General features: G+C 36.6%; 1 protein-coding gene and 1 long non-coding RNA gene across 2 annotated transcripts in view; one reads left to right on the top strand and one right to left on the bottom strand.

Moving 5' to 3' along the window:
* Positions 1-21903, top strand: part of Hgtx (HGTX homeodomain transcription factor) — a 33969-nt gene extending 12066 nt beyond the window's left edge. Inside the window, exons 3-4 of the mRNA XM_072908083.1 lie at positions 7098-7309; positions 21668-21903. Coding sequence (XP_072764184.1) covers positions 7098-7309; positions 21668-21892 — 437 coding nt within the window. The 3' untranslated portion in view covers positions 21893-21903. The remainder of the gene's footprint in view (positions 1-7097; positions 7310-21667) is intronic.
* LOC140674504 (uncharacterized) lies at positions 93-27884 on the bottom strand. Its single transcript, XR_012048237.1, has 3 exons — positions 27349-27884; positions 26519-26595; positions 93-597 (listed from the first exon to the last, which is right to left on the bottom strand). It is a non-coding gene; the product is annotated as an uncharacterized lncRNA (long non-coding RNA).
* Between the last annotated feature and the right edge of the window lie 87 nt (positions 27885-27971).

Below are 27971 nucleotides of genomic sequence, written 5' to 3'. Positions count from 1 at the left end.
GTAACGAAATATTGCATATACGCATGCTTAATTAAATTGCAGAAATATTGAGATAACTAATATTATCTTCTAATTTATTAATATAGATTGTCCTTCACATGCAAATTAGTTAATATTTTTTACTTGATTTTAAATAAAATAAACATAATAACACAATGCATTAATTACATAATTCTATAGCTATTTAGGATATCGTAATTTATTTAGTTTGTGTCTTTGTGATTCATTGCAAAAAAATATTAAAATAAATTTTCAAAATAATCAAGATTCTCATTTTTTTGTTCTCTCGTGAGCGTCTTCTTTGCGTAAACTTTTTAATATAAATTAAAAAAATTATCATTTAGACATTAAATGCACTTAAATTATCATTAACGTGTAGACATCAACAACGTCGATCGTAGCAGGTTGATCCCGATCGTTATCAAGTGCCGACGCATACCCTTCGCACTCCCTCGGGCACTTGGACGGTTCACGCTCAATTAGCCAACGGAATCCTTCCCCTCCTCCGACATACATACCGGAACATCCCCGATGGTAGTACGGCCGATCGCTCATCGTGTATACACCTCCGCCCTTATGAGAAGATGATTAAGGGTACTGCAAAGAAAAAAAAATCACAAAGTAAAGGAACACGTGACGTCTCGTGTCGTTTCTCTTCGCGGTGAGACAGACGGAGACGAATGGTGTCGGAAAATAAGAGACAGAGAAGGACAGCACACGCATACGTCAATTTCCCCTAATCCCCCCCCCCCTTTCCTCGCACGAGATGACACATGTGCTATACCGCGACGTAAGGAGGACGGTAAAACGCCAGCGTGTACAACGCGGGCGTGGACACACCATGTGGGGGCGCACGTGTGTGTTTCGGATGTTCGCTGTTACACAGCGGCCACGAGAGAAAAAGAGAGAGAGAGAGAGAGAGAGAGAGAGAGAGAGAGAGAGAGAGAGAAAGAGAGTGTGTCGTATGTATCGTGAAGGGCGAATAAGAGGGTGGTAGCGGTAGTCCGCGCTGCGGCGTCGGGATATCATCATATTCAATATCAACCCTACCTCCACCCCCGGGAAGCTGCCGTCCCTTCTCCATGGCTACGTTTTCCACACTCGCGCGAATAACTCCGGCAATATTTTAACTGCGTGGGGGTAGAGGAGGGGAAAGGGGAAGGCATTCGTGTCTGCCAGCCTGCCTTTTCTATCGCCCGGTACATGCGGATTCAAATCCTCCTGCCGTGGGGAGAGAGGCCAACCAGTCAACGCAAACCCCGCTCTGTACGGAACATAAGAGTTACGCCGGCTACCCGGTATATTTTATATTCTGGGGCAAAACGTTGATCGGCTCATGGCCCTCACGAGGCATTGCCGAACGACCGCCACGGGAACCGTCGTCTATTTATGCCTCCGCACCGTATATGTGTATCGGGGTATAACTATACTCGAGATAAACTAGCCTGGGCTAGCCTGGACCTGCTTCTATCCTTCCCCCTCCTGCCGTCACCCTTATTTCCCTCTCGTACTTTAATGGCATAGAGGATTAATAATAATATAATCATTTCGATGTTTATTCGATACTTGCAGCAATAATTGAAAACATCTTTTACTAATTAAAACATTAGAAAAGTCTAAAATAATCTAAAAACAATTTCAATGTTGACTAAAAATCGCAGTTTAAAACCGAATCAAGCAAAAAGTATATTTATAGAAGCAGCCCTTTATCCAAAAAATGTTTAAATATTGATCTACTGTATATTCATTCCTTAGATATAAAAAAAAAATCTTAAATTTGATTCTCTTGTAATTTCATCCTATTAGTCTTCTTGTTATAATTACTTTTCATTTATAGCATTTAATAATTTATGTTCTTTTAATAGCTTATATCAATATCAATTAATAAATACTAATCATAGATTTAATAATTTTAATTAATATTATTCCATAATCCTTATAAGAGATTCTCCCCTTAAACGTATAACATTCCATCTTACTTCTATATAACATCCTATGCATAAAACACGAACTTCTAAAAATGATGGGCATCTATCCATCCACACGTTCTTCCCCTTATTCCCATTCTCATAACGAGAGCGTCGGATAGCATGCACCTTGTTTCTGTTTATACATCGACGACGTACACTGTTATTCCTGCCACTCTCCTTCCTGTATTTTCTTTCTCACTTTGTCGCTTTTTTCCACGCCATCACTGCTCACTCTTTTCCGCGTTTTTCCTTTTCTCTCCCGCCTTCACCGACTGTCTCGTCTCATCCCGATTTCCTCATCGGGTGGGCTTTATGGACATGAAACTCTGCCCGGGTAAGCGTCATATAAGCGAACTCAGTAATGAAAACGTCGCTGACGCGACGAGATTCCGGCGGTTTCGGCAGGCCAATGTATATATTGTTATTACTCACGATGTACCCACACGGAGAGCAAATCATCCTAGCAGGGAGAGAAGACGACCGCTTCCAATAATATCTCGCGAGTGTGTTTCATGGGATATAATATTGGTACAAAAATCAAGAATAATCCTTCGATGAAACGAAAGTTATACCACATTATTAGAAATCCATTTTTATGCATACATACATATACATATATGTATATATATATATATTATATATATATATATTATATAAAACAAAAATTTTATTAAATAATTAAACATATTTATTAAGCAATATTAATATAATTTAATGCCATTTTTTAAATTTTATTATTTTTAATATTTGAAATTTTTTTTTGTTATATTTAGTAAAAGCGATATAAAAATTTCAATAATAATCGCGACCCTTCGATACGCGCCGATGCCTCTGTAATGGATTTCGCATAACCAGTGTAGCAGAATGCCGTCATTAGTTCGAATTAACTAAGCATCCATTTACTTTTTGGTGACAACATACTTTGTACACTCGATAAAGCATTCCTCTCGGACGTCAGTCGACGCGATGCGCGTCGTTATTACTCACGTCGTCGATGGAGCGAGCAGCCCCTTCACGAGCGATCATGCTTTTTAGAAGTTGAGTGATATTCGATTCAATTACGTCAAAGAGACGAATCATCGCCCTGCGTCATCCTTGACTTCTTACTCTACTAAAAGTATTGCACTAAAATATCATTGTTAATGGAATATAAATAACGTATATGTGTGGACGGAAATGTTTTTTTCTGTGATAAGAAATTATTTCTTTTAATATTATCTTAAATTTTAACACACATATATGTGTGTATAAAACCCCTCTGAAAGAAATTTTTATTTTGCATCAGTTTAGTCGTCATTCTGAATATCGATTAATTGATTATACTAGCGTGAGAATTAGTCACGCTAAATTAACGAATTACATATTATTTTTAATTCTAAATTTAATATTATTATTATAATTATATGGTCGATTTTTGTTTGCTGTTTGCTATTTTAAAACAATGCAAAAAATTCTGATATCGTTGAAAAAAATAGTAAAAAGATTTTGTATTTCAAACTACCTCTCTCATTCTCTCTCCATGTCCGAATCGCGACGCATCTTTACCACGAATGATTTGTTTCGCTCCGAACTCTCGGGTGGATAAAACGGTCCGTGACACCGCGCGAGCGGGGGGTCGCTCACCCCGTATAAATCGAGCAATCGAGCGCGTCGAGCCTCGCGCACTCGGACTTCCGTTCCACCGATAACGAATATTACGAATGGCCGCGCGCGGTGTCTCGTTTTTGATCGTTCCTCTTTTTTTTGAAACGTCCCGATACGGTCACCTGCTGCTGATTTACATCGACACGGTGCGGGCGGATGCATCAATTTGCTGTGCCGATACTTCGTCTAATCGGACATCGGAGCGTTATCCGCGGTAGTGGTGCCAGGACGCGAGTGTGTGTGTGAGAGTATATATGTGCAGGTATCGATATATACGCATTATCCAGAGCGATTTCGCTCGCATACACTGTTTGACACGCGCGTGTCACTTGTTCACTCTAAATCGGCTGATTAAATTATGGTCCTAGTCCTCCCTTCCGCTCCCTCCACTTTGCGCTGCGACACGCTATAAAGATTAATTCGGAATCCGTTAACGTAGTGGAAAATGATAAGCCGACAAATTTTGCCACGTGCAGAAAATAATTAGTTCTTTGATCGATTAATGCTTAAATAAATAAACGTGTGGATCTGAAGATTTTTATTCGCGTTTGAAAAAAATGAAATAATATAGAAGAATTTTATATATATTTTCACTGTAAAGTAATGATTTTTAAGGTTGTGAAAACTAACGCTTCATTTTATTAATTTCATTTATTAATCTATTCTTTGTTGAAAAAGTTTGCGCGAATTGGCAGGATTCAATTGGAATTGGTATGGTATCGATGTGAATGTATTAAAACTTTATATCACCGGTCCAAATTCCCATGTGAAAAAAAAATATTTTGCGGAAAAAGTCGAGCAATAAATCGTCAGAATGATCGGACATAACCAGATATCTGGTTTGTTTAAAAAAATTCAAGGAACTTTAATTAAAAAGCTTTCGTGTGTATTGAGCTGCAATATTTCCTTTACATATTGTTCCATTATTATTTTATATATATGCAAAAGTATAGTAAGGTATAGTGAGAGTCATATCCATCTCTTTATATCTTTTAAAAATTTGTACGCCGAAAAATATAATAATCGTCAATGTTGTAATCGCATGACTGTATACTTTTGTTTAATATTGACTGTAATACTTTCGTATGATTATTTCTTGATTTCTCAATAACTCTTCTTTTATAGGAATTAAAATCTAGATAATGGATTAAGGATAATGATTAATCTTCATATGAGTGCGTGATTATTTATCATAAGTTCTCTGATGAATTACACGATGACACTGATATGACGCTTCATCTCGAGAAGCAAATCTAAAATTATTAAAAGAAATTCCGTAATGCACCGTATGCAACGCATAGAAATTTTGATAAAAACGCAGACTTATCGGGTTTTGCGAAGGTGACTGTGGAAATATGCGCGACGGCTTAGTAGGACGAATAGGGGATATCCAACGGCGGGAAACGTATACCCCCCCCCCCCTTTCCCCTTCCTCGCCGTCGAAGACCCCCGGGGTTGGAGTGCGGTAAGCAGCTCATTAGAACCCTCCCCGCCGACCGGCCATTATTGCCTCGTTCCGTATTCCGTTACAAATTGCTTTATTAAATTAAAGTCCCACAACCCACACTGTACCGCGTCACGACGACCCTGCCGCGTCGACCCTTCCTTCTATCCACCTACCCCTCTGAATCCCTTTTGCCCCCTTGTATATACGCGCCCACATGCCACATCGAACCGTATGCGACCCCCTCTTGTTTCCGCAGAAGTCGGCCCCCGCTTTGATTGTCTTTCTCGAAAATTTTCTCGGACCTGTTTTTTCCGATCTAATTAAGACTTGGACCATGTAACCGAGTGACTGAGATTAAAAATGATGAACCGGAACGAATAGGATAAACTCGTTTAATTTATGAGAGTTTTACTGCTATAACTAGATTAATAAAATTAATAATTAAAGATTTAAAATTATAAATGCTTTAAAATTATAAATTAAAAATATAGTTTTTAACAAGCTGAAAAACTGAGAGTAATAATATAATAGTACAGAGAGTAATGTAATCTAAGATATAATCATAAGATATAATCATAGATATATAAATAAAAAAATTATTAATTCTGTTAAAAAAAGTACAATAAAATTCATTTGCATATTGTGAGAATAATATGAAGAACACAAGCTAATGTAAAAAGCAGCATTCGTTTTGCATTCTAAGTTAAGTATAATTGTAAAAATAATTAAATCTATAAAGTTGTATCATCTCAGTGAGATGAATATTAACAAGAGATATCGATACATCTTATTAAATATTATTTTAATCTTATATTAAATATTGTCTCAATAGATTTGCCAAGAATAATATATATCAGATAAAAAAGATATAAGTAATTGAAAGAACACATTTCACAGAAAAATTAGTTATAATCGTAGGTCGAATGAAAGGGAGAAACATTAAATGGCTGCGACAATAATTACCAACGTTATAAGGACCGTAATTAATTCCAGGAACGGCGAATTAATTTCGAACTGCGGTTAAAATGAAATACTTCTTACAGTTATAACGCGGAAGCTAATTATGCCCCAAGATATATCGCAGGCATATTTTTCCTACGTAGAATAAATGAAGGTGAGTGTGTATATGGAACAAGTGCATACAATAGCGCGCGCGTTGCATTTTCTTAAATAAATTTTATTGTGTTGTAAAATTAGCATACTAATAATATAATAAAATCAGATTTATATTAAGAAGATACAATACCGATATACTTGCTCCATACATATACAGACATATATACTTGTTTCAAACACTTGCCCTCACTTAAAGAGATAATCCAGAGAAGAGATTGATATTAATGTAACAAAGTAAAATACGATACTATTTCCCTATGACTTGTCACGACAGAAAGTCACAGATGGGGCTTGCAGTTTCCCCTTTTCATTCTACGAGTCGGAAAAGAGATCATGGGGGATCCTATAGAATGTCCATACGATAGCACACGCGATCGGATGCACGCGGTTGCCGAGAACGCAATGAAAATTCGCAGCCGGCTCGTGGATGTGATATCGAAATTTCGCTGCGGATTTTTAAGCGATAGCTGAATTTTAATGCAAGTTACCAATTCTCATTTTAATGGTCGACACGATCGGTGTGGTAAAAATTAACATTTACTATAAATGTAATATATACATTTTAAATAACCGATATTTCAGAGAAAATGATATTAAATATATATATTTATTTATTTAATGATTTATTTATATATAATAGCGATGCATAATAAATAAAAAAACTGATATTCCAAAAAAAAATCGTAATATTTAAAAATTTCCAGGAAAATGAGAGAATAAATTTATAAAATACGATTATACCTTTAAAGAGCGCGGATACACTGAATCATCACTTTAATTCACTCTCTCGTTCTGTATGCTGTATTGAAGGATAAGTTAAACGGCATCACAGCTAAGGCTAATTAATCCATTCGCAGTAAAGCGAAACAGATATATATATATATTCAGGAACCACTCATCGGATGACGCGAATGTTGCAGTGTCGCAACAGCTGGGCTGTCAGCAAGCGATGACGGGAGCGGGCGGCGGTGCCGGGGAACACGATGGCGGCAAGAAGAAGCACACGAGGCCTACGTTCAGTGGACAGCAGATCTTCGCTCTGGAGAAGACCTTCGAGCAGACCAAGTACCTAGCCGGCCCAGAGCGCGCCAAATTAGCGTACGCCCTCGGAATGTCGGAATCCCAAGTCAAGGTAACATTATACTACTACGTTTTACATTCGATATAATCAGATGCAAATAATATTTTAATTAATCTGCATAATAATAATAATAATAATAATAATAATAATAATAATAACAGCTTTTATTTAAAAGACACTATTTCCTTTAAAAATAAAAAAGATCATTCTTAACATTTATCTCCGAAAATTGAGATGTTTCTTTTTAAGTTTAGGATTACGCGTAAGGAAAAGTTTAATACGGTGCTTTGCATGATTTACGTTTCGAATATTCCGACTATTCAAGGAATATTCACAATCATATCGCTTCGAGAAAAAAGAAAGGCGAAGAGGCATTTGTCTTCGAGTTCGTTGCTGACATCGAGAGATCGATCAAAGCATCGCTTCAGTGCGAAAACGCAAATCCGCGCGCGCCACGAGTAATCCGCGGCCGAAAAATCTCCCCCCCCCCCCCGAAAAAAGAAATCCGCCACGGTCGCCCGTCAACGGGTCCTCCCTATCCGGGAAGAGAAGAGGGAAAGAACCCACTACGACGACAGCCGCAAAAAACGGCTCGCTCGCGTGGATGCGCGATTTTAAAAAGCGTCCCGCTCGTCGCCCGGCTTACTCCATCAACGCGCCCCACCCGCAAAGCGGAGAGGGCACACGGGAGCGAGAAAAAGGGGATGGAAAAGAGAGGGCATCTAACGAGGTAGCCGGTAAAAAAGTTCGAAGGATAAAAGAAGGTGACAAAACAGCCGGAGACGTGTCAAGCTTTGCGGCACCTGCGTCATCCTCGGCGTCGCTCTCTCACGGACGCCGACGGTGCATCCTCCCTCCCCTCTCCCCTTTTCGCTTCTCTCTCACCGACAGCGAAAGGAGAGAGGAGAACGAGGAACACTGGGTGAGACATGGATGAAACTCGGGTGAGGCCGCGGTGACGGTGAACGAAAGGATGGAGAGATTCTCTCTCTCTCTCCTTCTTTCGTCTTCCGTGGGAGCTTTTGCACCCCTCTTTCCCCTCCACGAACGTCACTCTGCTCCCTTCCCCGCAAGCTCCTCCGCCTGCCACCTTCGGCTTCGAGCCGAAGTCTACCTCTCGTCCTTCGTTCCCCTCTTCCTTCTTCTCTTCCTTCGCCATCTTCGACCCTCCGAAAGAGAGAGAAAGAGAGAGAGAGAGAGAGCTAGCTTCCCATTCCAAAACCTTCAACCCCTGCCGCAGGGCAGGATTCTCCCATTCTCTCTCTTTCTCTCTTTCTATCTATCTATCCCTCACGGACTCCGGGCGTCGATGTAGCGCTGTCATTGGCTCGTTCTACGCCGCCATATTTACATTTTTATTGAAAGCTACAAGTCTGTGTCGGTGAGTGATGGCGAAGGGGAAGCGAGAGTGCGAGCATGGCGCCCCCTGAAGCCCACGGGGTGAGAGAGGGGAGGAAGTGGATGAGGAACGCGATACGGAGGGCGGACGAGGAGGGGTTGCGCGAAACGTGGGCGCGGCGGGGGAGACGCGTCGCGGGGGCGAAGAGGGTTAGCATTCAATTACCTCGGATTTCCTCGGCAAGAGGCGATTCACCTCCACGTATATGCCATCTTCGAGGGCGAGATTGCCCCTGGATCCCGGTGTATGCCGGCGCGTTTTTCGAAATATTACGACAATATATACCCGCGTACTCTTTTGCGTGACCGGCCGATTCGGAGTGGGGAAAAAAAGACGATGGAAGGGTGGGTTTGTTTATATCGGCACCCCCAATGAATTCCCCGTTATCTCGCGGTATGCGATTTGCTTTAAAGTTTCCCGGAGGGTGAGCGCGCTGATCGCGAAGTCACTCGCAGTAACTCACACGTATCTATGTGACGGAGAAAAAAAATTACGATATCGACTGAAATAGCTGTCACTTTGTAATTTTACGATATTATGCAAAAAAAATCGCAATCGAAAAAAATATCCTCCCGAAATAAATATAAAGTGTTATCAGTTACTAAAATTAAATTTCTAGAAATATGAATTTACGAAAAAAGTCTCTCGTAGAAAAAAAAAAAAAAGAAAAACTTACAAAAAAAATATATTTCAAGTAATCTGTAACTGATTTGTAATCAAGGAAATTGTATAATTGTAACGGTATGTATAATGCAGCATGCAGACCGATGTTTTATTTGCGAGTGATATCTTGTAATTGAATACACGAGAGGATGTAGAGAACGACGCGGTCGATGCGAACGGAATAACAACGATAGATCGATACCGTTCCCTCGCGGTTTCGGGTAATACCGGATCATTACATACTGGACCTATCACTTTTTTCAATATTGGAAAGGGATTTGCGCGGTACGAAGGGATTTGGCAGCGCTGCCCGATGAAGATTTATATCGGCCCGTCATATATTTCACAATTCTAGATTTATAACTTTTTCATTATCGAAACGTATATCTTATCGCTCGCGCGCGCATAGGCTTCTTTCTCTCTCTCTTTTTTTTCGCCTAATAGCGCGACGGATTTCGGTAGCTGTAATCTCCGGAATACGTTTTGCCGTCGATGGTACTCGGTACAGGGTTATATCCGTCAGGCTGTACAAATTGCCCGCACGTTAATATATTCGATCAACCGAACGTCGCTGTTCGAATGTGACTCCTATATCCTTCATGGGAAGTAGGAGCTACTCTCTGTAATGCGCGTGATTGGTTCGCATAAATTCTCGCAACGTGATATTTTCCGGCAATATATACGTATAATCTGAGCTAATAAATGATACAAATGTAGTATTTTGCATGCAACTTTGTTGCATAAAATGTACGCATATAAAACATTTTTTATTTGCTTATACATAATAGTAAATTTAAGAACGGTTATCTACAGATAATTCTATTATTATTCTGTATTGTAATTTGTTCAAAGACTTAAATTAATAAATTAGCAAAAACAATTTTTGACAAAATAAATTAGTTTCTCAGAATATATTTATTTTTTTCTAAATTAAAATTTTTATTTTATCATACGCGTTATTACGTAAAAAATTAAAGTATTATTTTAATATTAATTTGCTTGCAAATATTGCGCTAAAGTTAATTCTTTATAATCCTGCATCAAAGTATATTTTGTACCTATATTTAGCTGTAATGCATAAGTTGTTTTTGTATAAATTTTCTCAAACAAATCTTTTAAATTCGTCGCGCATTTCATGACAATTATACATGAGAGAAAAAGTCCAGCTATCATTAGTTATTGCCGTGATACTGGCTTTGTCGTTGACGAAATTGGCAATGATATCGCACGATTTAATCAGAGACCACGTAAACATTCAGTTAAGGCAAGTCAAGTGCAATGCGACGCGACGAGACGAGACGAAGAGCTCTTAACATGAATGACCCTCTGGGCTCGTGTGTGTCACCCCCTATTAGAATCTAATACAGCAAAGTGAACGAGGAACATTTGCGAGTTAAAGACCGTAGCGCCCCTGTTTCGCACAGACGCTCTATCTTACATCTCTCTCTTATATATCTCAGCGTATATCGCGACGAGGAATAAGAGATAAATGGTAGACTCGAAGGGTGGTAAAGAGCGCGAGAGCGAGCGATATCTTGAGGCTTTTCGGCAACGTTGAAAGAGAAAGAAAGAGATAGGGAACGAAAAACGAAGCGAGTTAAACAGGGTTGTGTGTGCAGCGATGGCATCGACCGTGAATCAAGAGGATTAGATACTTTCTTGTACAGATGATGCCGAGGGTGTGGCAGTCGCGATTCATTGCTGTGACAGAAAGTCAGTGACTGTTGTGGCTGTTCTACGCAGCCTCTTTCTTTATCGTGGCGATTTACGATGAATAAGAACGTTTAGATACTGTAATTTTGCTAGTTAATCCGTCATGTGATCATTGTCTGAATTGTTCGAGTCCTATCCGTTATTAAAAATTAGCGGATTTAAATCTGAAAATTTTATTTAAAAAAAAGTTAACAAGTTCGTCAAAGAGTCTGCTCTTGAAATAACGTCCGACTTTATGTCAAATATATTCTGCATATTTATGACTAATTTAAATGAATGGAGTACTATCTCCAGAATAGAAATCCATGAATTAGAAGAAGTATTGAAATAAATCATACGATAAAATATTGAAATAAAATATATGATAAAAATAAATCATGAGAAAATATGTGAATATAACATACGTGAGAATATATGTGTGAATATTTTTTATAAATATTTAAAGATTTATTATTAAAATAAATAAAATTGATTAAAAAATTATCTTCTACTTGTAAAAATGATTATCTGTAATTACTACATAATTGTTAAAAATGACCATTCGTTTAATATATAATCGTCATTATAAAACTATTGAAAAAGCAACAATCAATTTTATCATTATTGGAGAACATTCAACATTTCATCAATTTACCGTTCGCCCCTACATCTAATCAATTTCTCTCTCTCCCATTGCTACTTTTAAGCAAAACATTATACACCTCCCCTCATTCCGAGTTAATTGAAAACAGCAACATCTCCGACACATTAAACACGATATCAAACTACATGTCGCAAATGGGTCCTTCGCTATGACGAGGGGGGCTGCGCCTCCTCCAAAAAGGGACGAGCACTGGATAGGGTCACCAGCACATGCAGAAATGCAACGGCCTTACAACCGTGCATTACGTATCCCTATTTACGCCTCATGACGGTGTGGTAGTGGCTGATGGCAAAGTGACGCGGTGGTTCCCCATCCAAACAGAACGCGCGGCGGCTACCAGAGGGAACCGACAAAGCTCGGGGCGGGTGGATCGGTGGGCCGAGTTGTTTACGGCGGAGTAATCTGCTCGTCGACGGATACCAATATCGATGACGTCAATTAGTACGAGGTGGAAAGCCTCTCTCTCTCTCTCTCTCTCTCTCTCTCCCGCCCCGCATCTCCTCCGCCACCGCCATGTATCATCATGGCGGTGTATGTACGCGGAGCGGTGCGCGGCGTGGCGTGATAAATCACGGCAGCAGGCGGCGTTCCCTTCATTCACCTCCTACTACCATCAGTGCGCCGCACCGCACCGCACCGCACCGCACCGCACCGCACCGCACCGCACCGCACCGCACCATGCTATATAGCACCGCACCGCACCGCACCGCACCGCACCGCATACCCTCGAAATTGGCCCACATGTACTTGACTCCATAATGCCCGCGATTCCACCGACTCGACTCGACTCGACTTGACTCGACTTTCTCTCTCCTTCTCGATAAAACCGACTTTATTTTTCGGCCAAACCTACCAGCCAGCTTCCTGCTGGCTGCTGTTGCTTAGATCTCTCTTTCTCTGTTCATCTTGCGTCTCACCTTACTTCATCTATCTTCCTGCCTTTCCTCTCGCTCTCGTTCTCGTTCTCTTCCTTCCGCTCGACCCTGCCCAGCGGAACGATCTCGTCGTGATCGCCGGCTCGGAATTATATCGGGGTGTATACACGGGCGCCCGAGACGCCATTATGTTTTATGGGCCGCGTAATTGTATGGGCCGACCTCGGGAAATTATTAGGAGCCTTTTTCTGGGGGTCCAATATTTCGATACCGATGCAAGGAAAGTGAATATCTCGCTCGCGAACAAAGTTCGACTGCCGTTTAGCTCGATTCTCGCGAAGGCGAGAAATCGTCTCGATGATCCGAATGATTTGATAAACCGGACACGCGTCGCTGTTGCGTCGTGATGATGCACGCGGTAATTGCTTTCCGATGACGCCGTATCGCTCGTATCCGATACGGATGCAATGATAGCTATTATACGAAATGCACAATATGCTTAGATATTTTTGTGCTTGCTGCTTTTCGAAATGCGCGATAATAAATGCATCATCCATCATAAAAAAATATGAAATACTGGAAATTTTGATTTTATTATTTAATAATTTAATAGTATAAAACTGATCAAATTAATTTATAAGAAACAACAGATATGTAAAAACAATAAAATAGAAATAAATAAATCTAACAATAAGAACAATTCCCAATTATAATTTTTATTTGAAAAAAAAAATAAAATAAAACAAATAATTGAAAAAGATATGATAAAATTGCATCATTAATCTATAGCTCTCCATATTTTAATTAATATCAGATAAATTACGCGACCGCAAGCAATAATAAAGACTTTAAATTTAAAAATATCACACAGACATATATTTATAGCTGCAATATGTATTTTACAATTTTGTGCGCAGATGCATAATTTATTATGTAAGAAACACGTATGAAGTGTCTATACTATGTCACTATAAGATCGTTTCGCTGTATTCGAATTAACGTGTTCATCATCGAGTCAGTTGACTGCCCGTGTTCAAACGTCTAAAGATATTCTACATAATGCGTTTCTTGTTGAAATTAGCAACGCTATGCGTCGACATGTACCGCTCCTTCGCATACATGTGTCACGTGTCATATATACATTTCCGGAAATTCAGATTAGAGTCGCATTCTGTATTTGTAAAAAGTTGATTTAAATTCAGTAAAGAGTATTGCAAAAGCTCTGGTTTCTTGACACAATTTTGTATTTTATTAATAAACATGTAGATGATAGCGATATTTATTAAATAACATATTCTATTTATATAATTTATCAAGAAACACAAATATGATGTTGCCATGTTCGAGGTGAATGGAAATTTTATTCCTAAATCAACGAAGAAATTCGTCCCATTAGACTTAATAAATATCATCATACAATATATATATATATATATATATAATATTCATCTATTACATTTTTTTTACGGTCGGGGAAGATTATTAAGTTGCTCTTGAACTGCTGCAATTTTTTCTTGTAACGGGAGCAAAACATTTTTTTCGAGAATTTTCTAAGATCGAACAAGCGTTTACAACCGCGAACAGACGATGATAATAAATTTTCCAATCGCATTTACATCATCTCCGCGGATCGGTGATAACGTCCGCTGAATACTTATAGCTCAGAGAAGATTTTCAACGTAGCGAATCATAGCGACGATTTCGGGTGATGAAATATGAATACTATATCATTTTCAAATTCGTGAAATAGTAAAACTTTAGAGATATATAAGACAGGCAAGAACATTGTGTGCAAAAATTTATAGGAATAACATATTTAAATAATATTTTTAAAAATAAAAATAACACAATAACAAATTTTTTTGTATCTTTTATAACAGAAAAAAATTTGTTAATGATATATATAGCTGATCATGACAAGTGCAAATTAAATATTAATAAACAATGATAGTAAAATGACAGTAAGATGCTAATCAAATCTCTTTTACATTTGAGCCGACAGAGTTTTTAGCCAGCAGATATTTCAAACGCGAAGACACGCCACGTGGAAATTAAATAGGGAGCATTTTAATAAACGCAGGAGCATCTCGATGGGGATGATAACATAAAGAAGAGAAACAATTCTTTGCCCTATTAAGACGTACGGCGAGCGGGAGAGTATATCTCAAAGAATTAAGAGCAGCTGCTCTAACGAGAAGATTCTTTCGCGAATATTCATAGAGAAACTATATTTATAAAAAAATTTCATATCAAAAATCAACTTTATAAACTGATTATAAATACATTTTTAAAATATAAATATATTTCTTTAAGTTGCAAAAGGTTTGTCCGATACATTTGTTAAGAAGATTTTAATAATATCACAATGTTGCTTATTTCATTTCAACGCGCTATTAGATCTCATAACAACGTATTCGTACTCCATAACAACATTGCGAATATCAAGATCGCCTCGACGAGAGTTTTCTGATAGCGAAAGATTCCACCAATGTCGAGAAAAAGAGAGAGAGAAAGAGAGTCGTAAAAATTCGTCGGGATCGCGACGGCCGCCGTGAAATTTGATTCCGAAATAAAAATAGAATATTGGGGATAACGCGAATCGGTGAAGCCATTTGATCTCCGAGCGGGGCCAAATGGGTGGTCGGGGGTCGTGGGGGTGTCGCGGGAGGCCGGGGGGGAGGGGAGGGAAGGAGAGAGAGGGACGAGAGGGAGAGGAAACATATCGATATGGGGAAGCGCTACGGCAACGGAATACAGAGGAGCGCATTATCGCTGGCAAGCCAACTACCCTCCGTCGTCCGAACATCCCCGCTTTCCCTCCCTCTTCTCTTCCCGGCCATACCCGCGAAGAGATCGCATTACTTATTACTCGAAGAAACATTCTGCTCCCAGCACTCTGTAATATTGCGAACCGTGGATTACTCCGAACCGATTGACGACGCAAAATCGCGGTCGCGATTCGCGATTCGCGACACCCATGTGGTTTAAATCACTCGAGGGGTGCGTGCAATGAAAGAATCTTTTCCAATCCTCTAGAATGCATGAATATATATTATATTTATGCAATCTTAATATATTTCTAATACTAAATGGTACTTGGAGAAATGAGCGAAAGGTCGAAAGTCACATGTGCGCAATCAATATTATTTATAAAATTATTATTTAAATATTTGAACATATATAGATATATCAAACATACTTCTAGCGATACTAAAGAGTGTGACTTATAAAGATATTAAGAGAAGAAATTACAGAGAGAGAGAGAGAGAGAGAGAGAGAGAGAGAGAGAGAGAGAGAGAGAGAGAGAGAGAGAGAGAGAGAGAGAGAGAGAGAGAAAATAATATTATAATAAATTATTAATATTACATTTGATACTAATAAAAAAAGAAATTGCAAAATAAAATATTATGAGTAAAAATAAAAAAGCATTGTTCTTTATGTCTGTCTGTCGTAAATAATTTCGTAGTAATCGTCCGTTTAATTAGTCACTCTACACTTTTGATAAATCGACAGGAATGCGTGCTTACTATCGTCGACCTGCTTTACGACAAAGCTAATGTAACATGTGACACAAATATCGAGCCTGCGGCGGTTAACACTCTCGGTTTGATGGCATTTAGGAGTTCTCGTTACTCCACCCCGGTCGGTGGGTTACAAATAGGCTGTCGCGTCACGCCATATGGCGTAAATGCAAATTTTATACTAAAAGAAGCCCGAGTAGTCAATGCGTTAAAGGGCATCGGTCGAAGCTCAATAGTTTTGTTTGCATCACATGGATATGTCTCTCGCTATACTATCATACCGTGTGCATCAACATGACAAAAGGCAAAACTCAAGTTTTTCCGTCGCCGAACACAATGCCATTGTAAAAAAGAGTACTAAAACTTTTGTTCTTTATCATCTTATGAGATATTTAGTTTGTTTAATAGACATTATTAATAAATGTATTTTGTTTGCGTGTAACATAGTATCTTGCTAAAATGAAGTCTCAATTGTGATCTAATTAACAAGTTTGTCGGTACAAAAAAAAAAATACTAAGCTACAGCGTATTAATTTTATTAAATGTTATTTCTTGTTTATCAAATATATTTAATTTTTCATAAAATAATAACATGATTAAATAATGACATAATGATTTACTCATTGTCAGATAAAATAGAATACCATATTTCATATACTACAATTATGAAATCTAGAATCAACGTCACAAAAATCGCGCACGCGCGAAAGATGTGAGGGAAAGAGTTATAAGAATAAAATTCAGTTAAACGTGTCTGGGGCTGGTAATGCTTAACGATGCGTGCGGAGTCATGTGTGACATTTACTATACTCGAAAGTTTTCCACGTCATTGGTCAGTTCGCTTATTATTCAAAAGAACCATCGATAAATTTTTAAGCTCCGATGCTTCTTTTTTACGTGGGTATGAATTTTAGAAAAAGATACGGGAGTAACGTTCCCTCGACACCACGACGACAATGATATTGGTTGATTTTGCATATCTCTGGATGATATAATCGATCACGTATTAAAATGAAGGGTTTAAGATTTTTTTTAAGTTTATAAAGTAAAGCCAAAATTGCATAAACCGTAGTTAATATAAAATATTTGCAGCTTACTTATTTTAAATTTAATCAGCGCAATTATGTGAGATAAAATATAATTGTTGAAAGAATTAAACTAAAAGAGATTAATGCATTTATTCGGATTATTAAGGGCTAGTACTTTGTACACGAATAATAATAATAGCTAGTAGATAAGCGTGCCAAGCCATAAACGCGTATTTTCAAAACATGTAAAAGAAATAAAAAATATATAATTCCCTTTTTCTTCTGCTCTCTTCAATTTTAACTGCTAAGATACATTTCTTTTGTTCATTCCATTCGTCGTTCTCTTAATACCGTCAATCGATCGAAAGTTTCCCTGCATTTCTGGCAACGCTTCCACTTAATTGACTTTTTGGCAATCAGCAAGAATTCTCAAGAACACGAAAGTGTCCTATTTAAGCGCTTCCCATGAAAAATGTCCCATCAAATTTTCATTTATTAATTTTATTTTGTCTTTAACAATCTACTCAATTATAATTCACTAATTTTAACAACTTTACTTTAATATATAATTTAATATTAACATATATATATAATATATAAATAAATCTATATTGTATCACTAATTATATAAATTATTCTAACGCTGGCAAAAATTTATAAATATTTTTTATATGTAGACTTAATTCTCAATAATTAACAAGCTTATTTCATATATAATCTGATATTTTTTTGTAAATTTGTTACACTTGTAAACTTGTTACTATCGTTTAGAATCTTATTTGCTTAATACAATTCGTATTCCGTAAATAACCAGGAAAGACACATATCTAATGTAATCTTTTCTTCCCGTTGAAAGCAGAAATAAAAACTGATTAGGACTATCAGAGCGGCACTGATGACATCTCACAATAAATATACACGAATGTGGAGCAAGAGAGAAGGAACAATTTGTAACTACGATCCGCAGTTTTCTTTCCTTTCCACGCATTTACATCGAAATCCGTTCTTATGCATACACCGTTGTTCCATCTCCCTCTTTTTATCTCCCTCTTGCAACCTCCTAACTCGCTCCGCTTTCGTTTCCCTTTCCACAGAATGTCCCAATCTGTCGCTCATTTCAGAGTTCCTCTTTCTCTCTGTGTTTTCCCCCAATTTTCGCATATACATCTATGTTTTGCATCATCTTACAATCTTTGCTTTCTTTCCGATTCGTTTTCTTTGAGCACCTATTTTAGACGTTCTGTTTCTTCTGTCACATTTAATTTTTCCTTTTTTCACTCATCAGTTATCTCTACTGTCTTTTAATTTTCATTATAAAACTATTTTTCAAAATTCATCGACCTATAAAAATTATGTTTTTTTGAAACTAAACATTTAAAGAATATTTTTATTGATATGGTAATTATGCTTAAAGAAAAACATTTTTAATTGCTAAAAAAATTTTATCAAGTATAAATTGTCTAATAAAATAATTCTAATGAGATTCCATCGCTTTTTCTACATTATAAAAAAAAAAAAAAAAAAAAAAAAATATAGACTGTTTGAATTATTCCCCATTACGCGATGAAAATAAATAATAAAAAAATAAGTTATAAAAATAATAAAATTGCTTAGACAAAATTGGATCAAATTATAAATATTTTGTTTATACTTGAACAATTAATTTACAACATTTATCTAAGCTATTTAGTTTCGAGATGACCTCATATCATAGAGTTTCGAGTCGAATGAGAACTTGGCCGCGCGAATTTTGTCGCCCTACGAGGGCGAGAAGTGAGTCACACGCCGTAATCTTTCGCATAATAAATTGTCCCGGCGGCGATATCAACGGCGAGATCAGATGCTATCGGTATTATCTGTTATAGACGGGGGAGAGGAGAGATGGAAAGAGAGATGAGGTGGAGGGTAGGTGGAAGACCGCGGAAATCAGTGCCGCTCTCTGCGGGCCCGCCCTAAGAGCTTTACGCGAGTTACAAATGCGGTTTTGTATCTAGCTCGCGGGACAATGTAATGGGCTTAGATAATCCTGATTTAATAAATCGAACAGTTGTGAGACGACGCGCAGCGTCGACGACGAGGGAGCAAGAGGGAGGGAAGAAAGGGGAAAACGGCGACCACCGGTTCCTCCCCGCCCCCATTTCGCAATGTGCGCGTGACTAATGCGTTCAAAAACAAGATGGATGAATCCCGGCCAAGACTTCCTTTGCATTTACATTTTCGCACTGTATCAGTCGTGACAATTTAAAGAATAATGATCGGAAAGACTTTGCGGTTGCATCCCCAAATCGGTTTTTTATCGTTTCGTCGAGAAAGGGCGAATCGCCGACTTTTCATCGCTAAATCGTTCAGAAACCTATGTCCTACAACGTGGCTACTGTAAATTTTTAAACGATACAAAAATAGAAATATTAATTTCCAATGTTATGTAGCAAGTAAAAGATATTTTATTAAAATATGCGTTTCTGATAAGTTAAAAAAAATAATAAATTACAAGATGTATTTCGATAGAAATATAACCTGGCTATAAATTTTTTAGTTATTTTATAAATATTCGAGTAATCTTGACGAAATGTATTTCATCGAGCAATTAATGTATTGCGAAAAAAAAGAACATAATAGTATTCTTTATTTACAACATTCGCGTTTCTGGAAAACTAAGATGTCGTATTTGGATGGATGTAACTATAAAAATGCTTTATCGTCTTTAAAGTTTGTCTAGCAAAGTAAACCAGGGTCGATACTAATAGAGGGAAACTAGGTCGGTTCACGCGAGCACGCGATCCCGAGGGAGAGTTCGGTAAACTTAGCATCAATTTTGATTGTCCTCAGTTTCTCTGAACCATTGAACGATATCTCAGAAATTGCGAATCTTCGCGGAAGGAGCTTGTTTATCGCGATTGCGTGTAACCAATCTATATCTGAACATCTATTTCTTCTCTCCGAAATATTTATATATTTCAAAGAATACAATACTTTATCAAAATATTATAAATAAATGCGTTATTAATCTTCCTCCGATAATAATTGAGATATCTCGTTTAAATGGATGTAGGAAAACATTAAATCGGAAACGATTCTTTAGAATACAATTATAGACTCCCATTTAATTTGAACAAAACAATCGAGTAATCTTTTGTTTATCAAGCGATTAAATTTAACGGCGACTAAATTTAGCGCCGTTTAATCTATTTCTCTCCTGCCTTTTCTACCCTTTATCTCGCTTTCTTTTATTCTCTTTCGCTCTTTCTTTCTTTCTTTCTTTCTTTCTTCATGAAGATCGAGTATGAAATACAAATTGGACTTTCGTTGCCGAACTGCTTTTTTACGTCCGACGCTTGCCTGCAGTCAATCCCTGCAGATTGTCCATTCGCCTGCCTCTCCGTTATCTTAATTCCTCGAGTATTTTAATTTTCATCCGAACAGCCATTAACTTTTACGGCCGGCCGTTTACTTTTTAATTCGTTTACCGCTTTGCGCCCGCGCTCGCTCACCGAGACGCTTATATCTTTAATTTAAGCTCTCGACTTGGCGGCCATTGAACAAGCCTGCGGATTGGGGTTGGATACGGAAAAGCGGTGGTGGCCGCGGCAACGGGGGTGACTGGAGGAGGGAGGACGAAGAGCAGGAAGAGAAGGAGGAGGAGGAGTTTAGCGGGGCTGGCATGGATCGGGGGTGGTTTGTGGGTGCAATCGCGCTACGGTGAAGCTCCCCGTGCTCCCCTGACACCCGTTACGTTAATTAAATACATTGTTGTGGGGACACAGACTCCTACTGTGTATCTCGAGCTTTATAGGTGCGGAGGGGCACCTTAAGTTAACGCCATTTCCAAGCCCCCCCACCCCCACCCCCATCCCCCAGCCTCCCCGCGGGAGGCTAGTCGCCGATGAATTTTCTCCGGGACCCGTTAATTCAAATGTTATAGACGCTTGCTAGAGTCGAGGCCGGTGTATTAATGGAGAGAGGTCGAACGGAGACCGCGAGAGGGCAATGTTAAAGATGTCAAGAGTCGGCAGTTTCAATAATTTGTTACTCGATCCGCGTGGGATGCTATTTCACGATAGATTTTTATTTCCAACATTAATTCATTCTTCGGAAATCGGATTAAAATATTTGTAAAAACTATCTCACCAGATATCCTCATTCATTTAGTGCTTATCATTTTATCGAAAATAAATTACGACGTGAAATTTTACGTCAGAATTACGTCCTGTTTATGATAGAAAAGATTGTTATTATTATTCGATTACGAGAAAGCTAATTAATTCATTGATCTATCTTATTCCATACTGTTACAATGGAAGCGTTTTATTTTTATATTATAAAAAATCTACCATCTTATTCTATATATATATATATATATATATATATATACATTTATCGTTTGACAAGCAATATAAAACTGTATAAGAAATACAAAGTATGAATATTCAATTAACACTTTACGGTATAGCTAAGAGAGTTAAATACTGAATTCAATCTTAATCGACCGAATATATCGGAGTACAATCAAAGAATATCAAATCATTGAAAAATCTACTAACACGAGTGTCCGATTTCCGATTTACAGGTGTGGTTCCAGAATCGGCGGACAAAGTGGCGAAAGAAACACGCGGCGGAGATGGCGACGGCGAAACGGCGGCAGGAGGAGGTCGAGGGCGTCGTCGCCGAGGGTGAGGACGGCTGCAGCGACGCAGAAACCGACGGTGGTAGCGGCGGCGGCGGTGGTGGCAGCGGCGGCGAAACCGCCGCGAAAAGGCTGCGAAGGGAGCTCGAGCAGCAGTACAGGCATTGAGAACCGCCGCTCGGGACGGCGGGGGTGACTCGGGGACACGCGGGACGCGAAAAAAGGGAAAAGAGGGTTGCAGGAGGAGAAGAATAAGGCGTGGCCCGGGGGCGGCGCGTACCAGAGGATTCCTCGCGGCTTGTTCGGAGAAACAACGCGCGTGTCGACTCGCGGATGATCGCGGAACGACTGAACGGGGCGCGGAGAAAGAGAAAGAGAAAGAGAGAGAGAGAGAGAGAGAGAAAGGAGAGACGTACATGAATGTGTGTCCGCGTGTCTTTCTTCGTGATTTAGCCGGACGCTTAACGCGGCATCGCAAGTGATGTACGGGATGTCCGGGAAGTCGCGCGTCTTCTCTTAAGAGCGAAAAGAGCATACAAGAGACGATTTAAAAAATTTAATAGAGAGCGGAGATCACGAGAATATTGATGCTGGTGCAGAGTCGATTCTTGTTGAATTATAAGCGGAAGATAATTAAAAGATTTATAAAGAAATAGAAAAGGGATGTACTTTCCAGTTAACTTGGAGCGAATTTTATACTTGCATTTTAATTACAAGTTTAATTATCATTCCCTAGTCTTTCCTAAAGAATTGATTTTCCAAAATGATTAGATGGCCGAGAGAAAGGGCGCGAGTTGTAAGATGCCTGATATATCTAATCTTCGCGTTTCGCGATAGTGCTGAGTTATTTGCAATCGTGCCGTTATAGTCGAAGATAGTTGTGGCTTCTTGGAGCGAATAGATCTATATGGCGATCGTCATAATTTTGACCGATTTTAACAGATGCTTCAATTGGCTTCGAAATATCGCGAATACGCGCTGATTTTGTCGATGGCAGATTTTATGCGAGTACTCAAAAAGAAAAAAAAAAAAAAAAAAAAAAAAAAAACTAACCATTCGGTTTTGACTAAAAGTTAACCAAAGAATAATTATTTATATTGGAATTGAGCGCTATATAAATTAATGTGTAAAAATATATTCCGCATTTATTCATTCTCTTTCAAATTAAGAAAAGTTGCGAATAAGTGAGTAAAAGAATTTCACGAGAAGAGAACGAATAAAAAAATTAATGTATCGTAATTTTGTCATCCGATAATATGACTTATGACAATTAGTGACCATTTGAATCCGAACTACACACACACACACACACACATATATATATATATATATATATATATGTTAAATTGATTGATATGCCGATTCTAAAGTATCAATGATAAAGTCTATCGATTCATCGCTGTTTCACGATCAAATATCACTGGTCCCGAAATTCTAAAGTGTCGCTCGGTCAAAGTGAAATATAAATCAAAGACGATTGCGCGCGGTTGTCGACCCGAGAAAGTCTAATTAATCGCGAGCAGTTACGACACCAATTTATTATCATAAACTGGGCTTGCTTTCGTGACTACAGTAATACTTCACGATTACCTTGCTCCAAGAGATAAATACGAATCTAGCGTATATTAAATGAGTCTTTTAACATAATCGGAATTGGCTCATTAGACAGATATATTGCGTTTTAAATGTCGACATTTATGTACAAATTTATTTTTATTTTCGAACGAAATTATCATGACATAGCATACAATTATACATTAATGTCATTTTTAATTAAATTATCGATAAAAACCTGAGAGTCCAGTAGACTTGTATCTACTGATTTGAAATCAACTTGACACAGAATCGTGTGATAATTTCGTTGCTCTAATTACGCGTCGTGTTTGACAGGAAAATATAGCGGCACGTCCAAATACGTATATATTGTTAACACCCTCCGGGAGAGGCGAACGTGTGTTATCATTTCCAAAATCTCTCGATCGCATGTACATATTTAGTCGCTGCGAGAGCATACGGAGGAATCGATAGGAAGGGTTTGCCGAGCTACTTACGCGATGGCAGATTAGTCGCTGGGGCTTTGTTATCCATCCGACAAACAACGCACGGCAAATATAGCAAACAACGCACGGCGACGTAACGTCAGCCCCCGTCAAGAAGATGTTTTAATGGATAACCATAAATCCAAGGACCTGGCAATCCGTACGCCATTCTAACTAGTCGACTATCATTGGGAAAATGGCGCGGGAAGACCATTCTCTCGGTTAAATAAATAATTTTATGTATAAATGTTGGACTCAGAGGACTATAAACAAATTATTTCCTGCGCTGCGCTTGTATGATTGGTCCATCGAAAAATATGTCGTTTAAGTATTATGGATTCACGAATATGACAAAATATGAAGGATATGGCAGATCGCTTTACAGAACAGTGCCGTTTAACATCCGATTTTTCACTCAAATGTGTTGCTTGAAATATATAATATTATCTATTTAAGAAAATAAATATCTTTCTCTGTTAATTTGTTGCAACTTTCTGATCGCATGTTCAACAGCACTGAGAAATTATAATTCAAATAATGCAAAGTACTAATTTAATAAATTGATAATGTTTAATAAGTTGTGCGTGTAAATTGTAAATCACTATAAAATAATTAGCGATATAATTTTCGCTCTCTTTTTTGTTATCGATATATAAAGATATCGTTTCTGTTAAAAGAAAAACTTTTTAGAAATAAATATTCATTTTTCTTTTCATGAGAATTTTTAAATTATGCAAAATCATTAAAGGCATTTTCTTGCTCAAAGGATTAAAAATCGTTAGAAAATTTATTTCATTTATTTTTGTATAATTTTATTTTTTTGTACGTATGGATATTTATTTATATTATCAAAAGTGCCAGTTGTGTAAGAAATAAAGGCAAGTATTTATCGTTTTAGCTTTGTTTCTCTACAAACTTTGGTCAAGTTAGAAATATACAGTAAAGATATTTGAGAGATAATCGGGGAAAAAATTATATAAAATTCAAATACATCTGAATAAATGCATGTCGAGAAATTCCACAAAAAATGGACTTTGTATATTATGTAGATAAATAAACGTGAATGTGATATCTAACGTATTTAATACGGCGTTCGGTTTAGGCGCGTAAGTGAAATAAGTAGATATCATCTATTGTAGACTAAAATATAAAAAAAAACGCTGAGAAATATAGAAAAATATAGCATATACACACACAAATAAATCGCACGTGGCGTGCGTCTAAACTCGTAACTCTGGCTCTGTTTTTCTAGCTGCACTTTCTTACATTTTCTGCATTTAAAATGAGATAGGTGTATATTCTGGCTTTAGAGAGAAAAAAAAAACACAAAATACAGAAAGTGCAACTAAAAAGGACGAACCTTTTGTATTCTTGCCGCAGATTAGTGCTAAATATGGTTTCCTGATCCCAAGTTTTATTTACCTAGTTTAAAGATATTATTTTAACAGAATGTACTAACAATAAGCTTTATTTTATGATACGTACTGTGAAGTCTTCATTATATGCGTTAACAACTCTATTTTTAAAACTTATAAGAATATTCATAGTATATCCGTATATAGTATATCAAAGATATTTTAATCAAATATCCAAGTGAAAAAAAATCCTACTCAAAGTGTAATCTTTTTATTAAAATAATTAAAATGACATGTTTGTAATAATATAATGTGATTAAATATTAAAATTCTACTTCTTAAAAACTTTTATACACGTGTAAACAAATTTTGTAAAAGAATATAAATTAAAAAATTTCATTCTAAAAATCTTAGTCCTAATCTTTAAAAAAAAATTAATTCTAATCTAAAAAAAAAAAAAGGATATTGTGAAATATATCATTATTATTAAAAAGTAAAATTATAATTTACTCTGCCATCTTTAGCCAAACGTGCGACGAGAATACGAACTATAGAATTTGATAAGCGTTAATCGCCATGTTCAGAAAGATTTAGCAAATGGGCAGAACTCTGAATTCAAAAGATTGATCAAGAAGTGTTTTTAAACAGAAAAAACAGTGAAGAACGCTATTTTGCGCGCTGCGATTAATCGAGCGATCGTTTCTTAAAGCGCATCCTAAGTCTCTTGTATAACGTCTATCGAGTATCCGATAACACACATTGCTGTACAGTAAACCTAGGTAAATTGTTATTTGAAGAGGTAGAGACAATCTGTATAAAATATTGTATAAATTATACATACGTGTTATCTATCGCTTGTGTATTATATCTCCAATTTAATAAATGGAACACGTATTATGGTAATTGTAGAATTATATTGTATATCTCATAATGCATTCACTTCATTTACCCTCTCTCATCCGTTTTTCAATTATATATAATTTTCAGTTTTGTTTATTCAAACTATTTTAACAATAAATATAGGTTCCTATTCAATCAAAATTATTCGTATTTTTGAAGCATGTATTAAAGAAATAATTATTTAATACATGCTCATTCTACTTAATTTTAAATAACAAAATTGGAATAAAACATTGTTAACATTTAAAAGATTTTTCAACAACAATATTAATAATATTTACAATTAAAATAGTTGTTTTTATTTTATTTCAAAAAAATTCTAAAGATTAAACTCTTTTTTTTTATATAAAGTCTGGAATATAGCTAATAGAAACATATGGAACGTATTTATTTGCTGAATTAATGTTGTTCAATAATGTAAATAAAACTTGGGAAGAACCACAAAGTAAAAAAATATGTACTCATCAGTGATGATTCAGTGAAATATATAAGGCCCTCACCAAAGCGATGATTCAGATTTATGCTCTTATACACAGACTGTCCCATCTATGGTTCTTCCATCCTTGGTCCATCATATCTGAAAATAAAAAATATATTAGTATAAATTTTATATTATTATTTTTATATCAATACATAATATATATTGATTGAAGTTATGACATTAACAAACATTTGTCTTCAATGCAAAATGATAAAATTATAGAATAATAATAGTAATAAATTTTATTCAATATATACAATGCAATTACTAATCTTTTTTTTTTTAGTTTCTCATATAATATAAACACTTCCAAATGTGCTGTTAATTGGTATTTCTGTACTCTGATTAAAGCAGTACACTATATAATCTGTATATATATACATATATGTGTAATTTATACTATATGAAACCACATACAATGTCTGGTGAAATTATTTGCAACTTGTGTTAGTTCCTATGAGTGTTGTTCGCGAATATACTGAGAAGAGTATAAATGCGTAATTAATCAATAATTATATGAATAACAGAAATGTAATTTTCTAAAATAATTTTTTTAGAAAGATATTTACTTTTTTAGCAGACAAAAAATTAATCACATTTTTTATTTTTTAATTTTGCTATAAAATTAATTTTCTTTTCGAAATAATCGTATAATGCGATAAACATAAAAATTAATATATTACGAATAAATAAATATATATATCGTATATCATAATATATATTTAAATATATTTAAATATATATCATATCATTCTTGTAAATTGTTGTACATAATTGTAGTTTAAATAAACTAATACACAAGACTCTTGAAATACTACATTATTATTACATGTATTAAAGTATACGTACCCATACACACACGCGTTTACACATGCACGTAGATATATCAACACACATAACCACATATACACACACGTTAATATATATAGTAAATGTGATTAAAATGAATCCCGTGTGCTAGTTTCCTTCAAATTACATTATCACTTTAATATATTTCACATATCTATGACATTTATTATAATCAAGATGGCCTTAAAGTGGATGTACTCGAAAACTTTCCACGATTTCATGCAAAGCTTTTCGAAAAATTCATGTTGTAGATTGATTTCAAAGTTTAGCAAAAGCGTCTACTGTACGGAACAAGTATTCTTATCGCGAATGATATCAAATATTTACCAAATATTTAAAAATTCGACGTAATTTGTGATAAACAGGTAACGATAAACACAACGAAACACCACAACCGCAAACCACTGAACAACTAAACATTTCGATTTATTTATCTAGATCGAAGTAAGGAGGCGCCATCTGTACGTAGCGTCATGAATTACGGCGGACGAAACCTTGACCATAACTACTGTTCGTCTCCCAGTCTAGTAGTTTAATTATCTCCATTCTATATTATATTGCAAATTCATGCATAAAATATTTTTTATATGTACATTTAATAATTCAATAAATTATTCATTTTT

This window comes from Anoplolepis gracilipes, chromosome 16 (assembly GCF_047496725.1).
Source record: "Anoplolepis gracilipes chromosome 16, ASM4749672v1, whole genome shotgun sequence".
NCBI lineage: Eukaryota > Metazoa > Arthropoda > Insecta > Hymenoptera > Formicidae > Anoplolepis > Anoplolepis gracilipes.
This window is presented reverse-complemented; position numbering and strand designations above follow the sequence as displayed.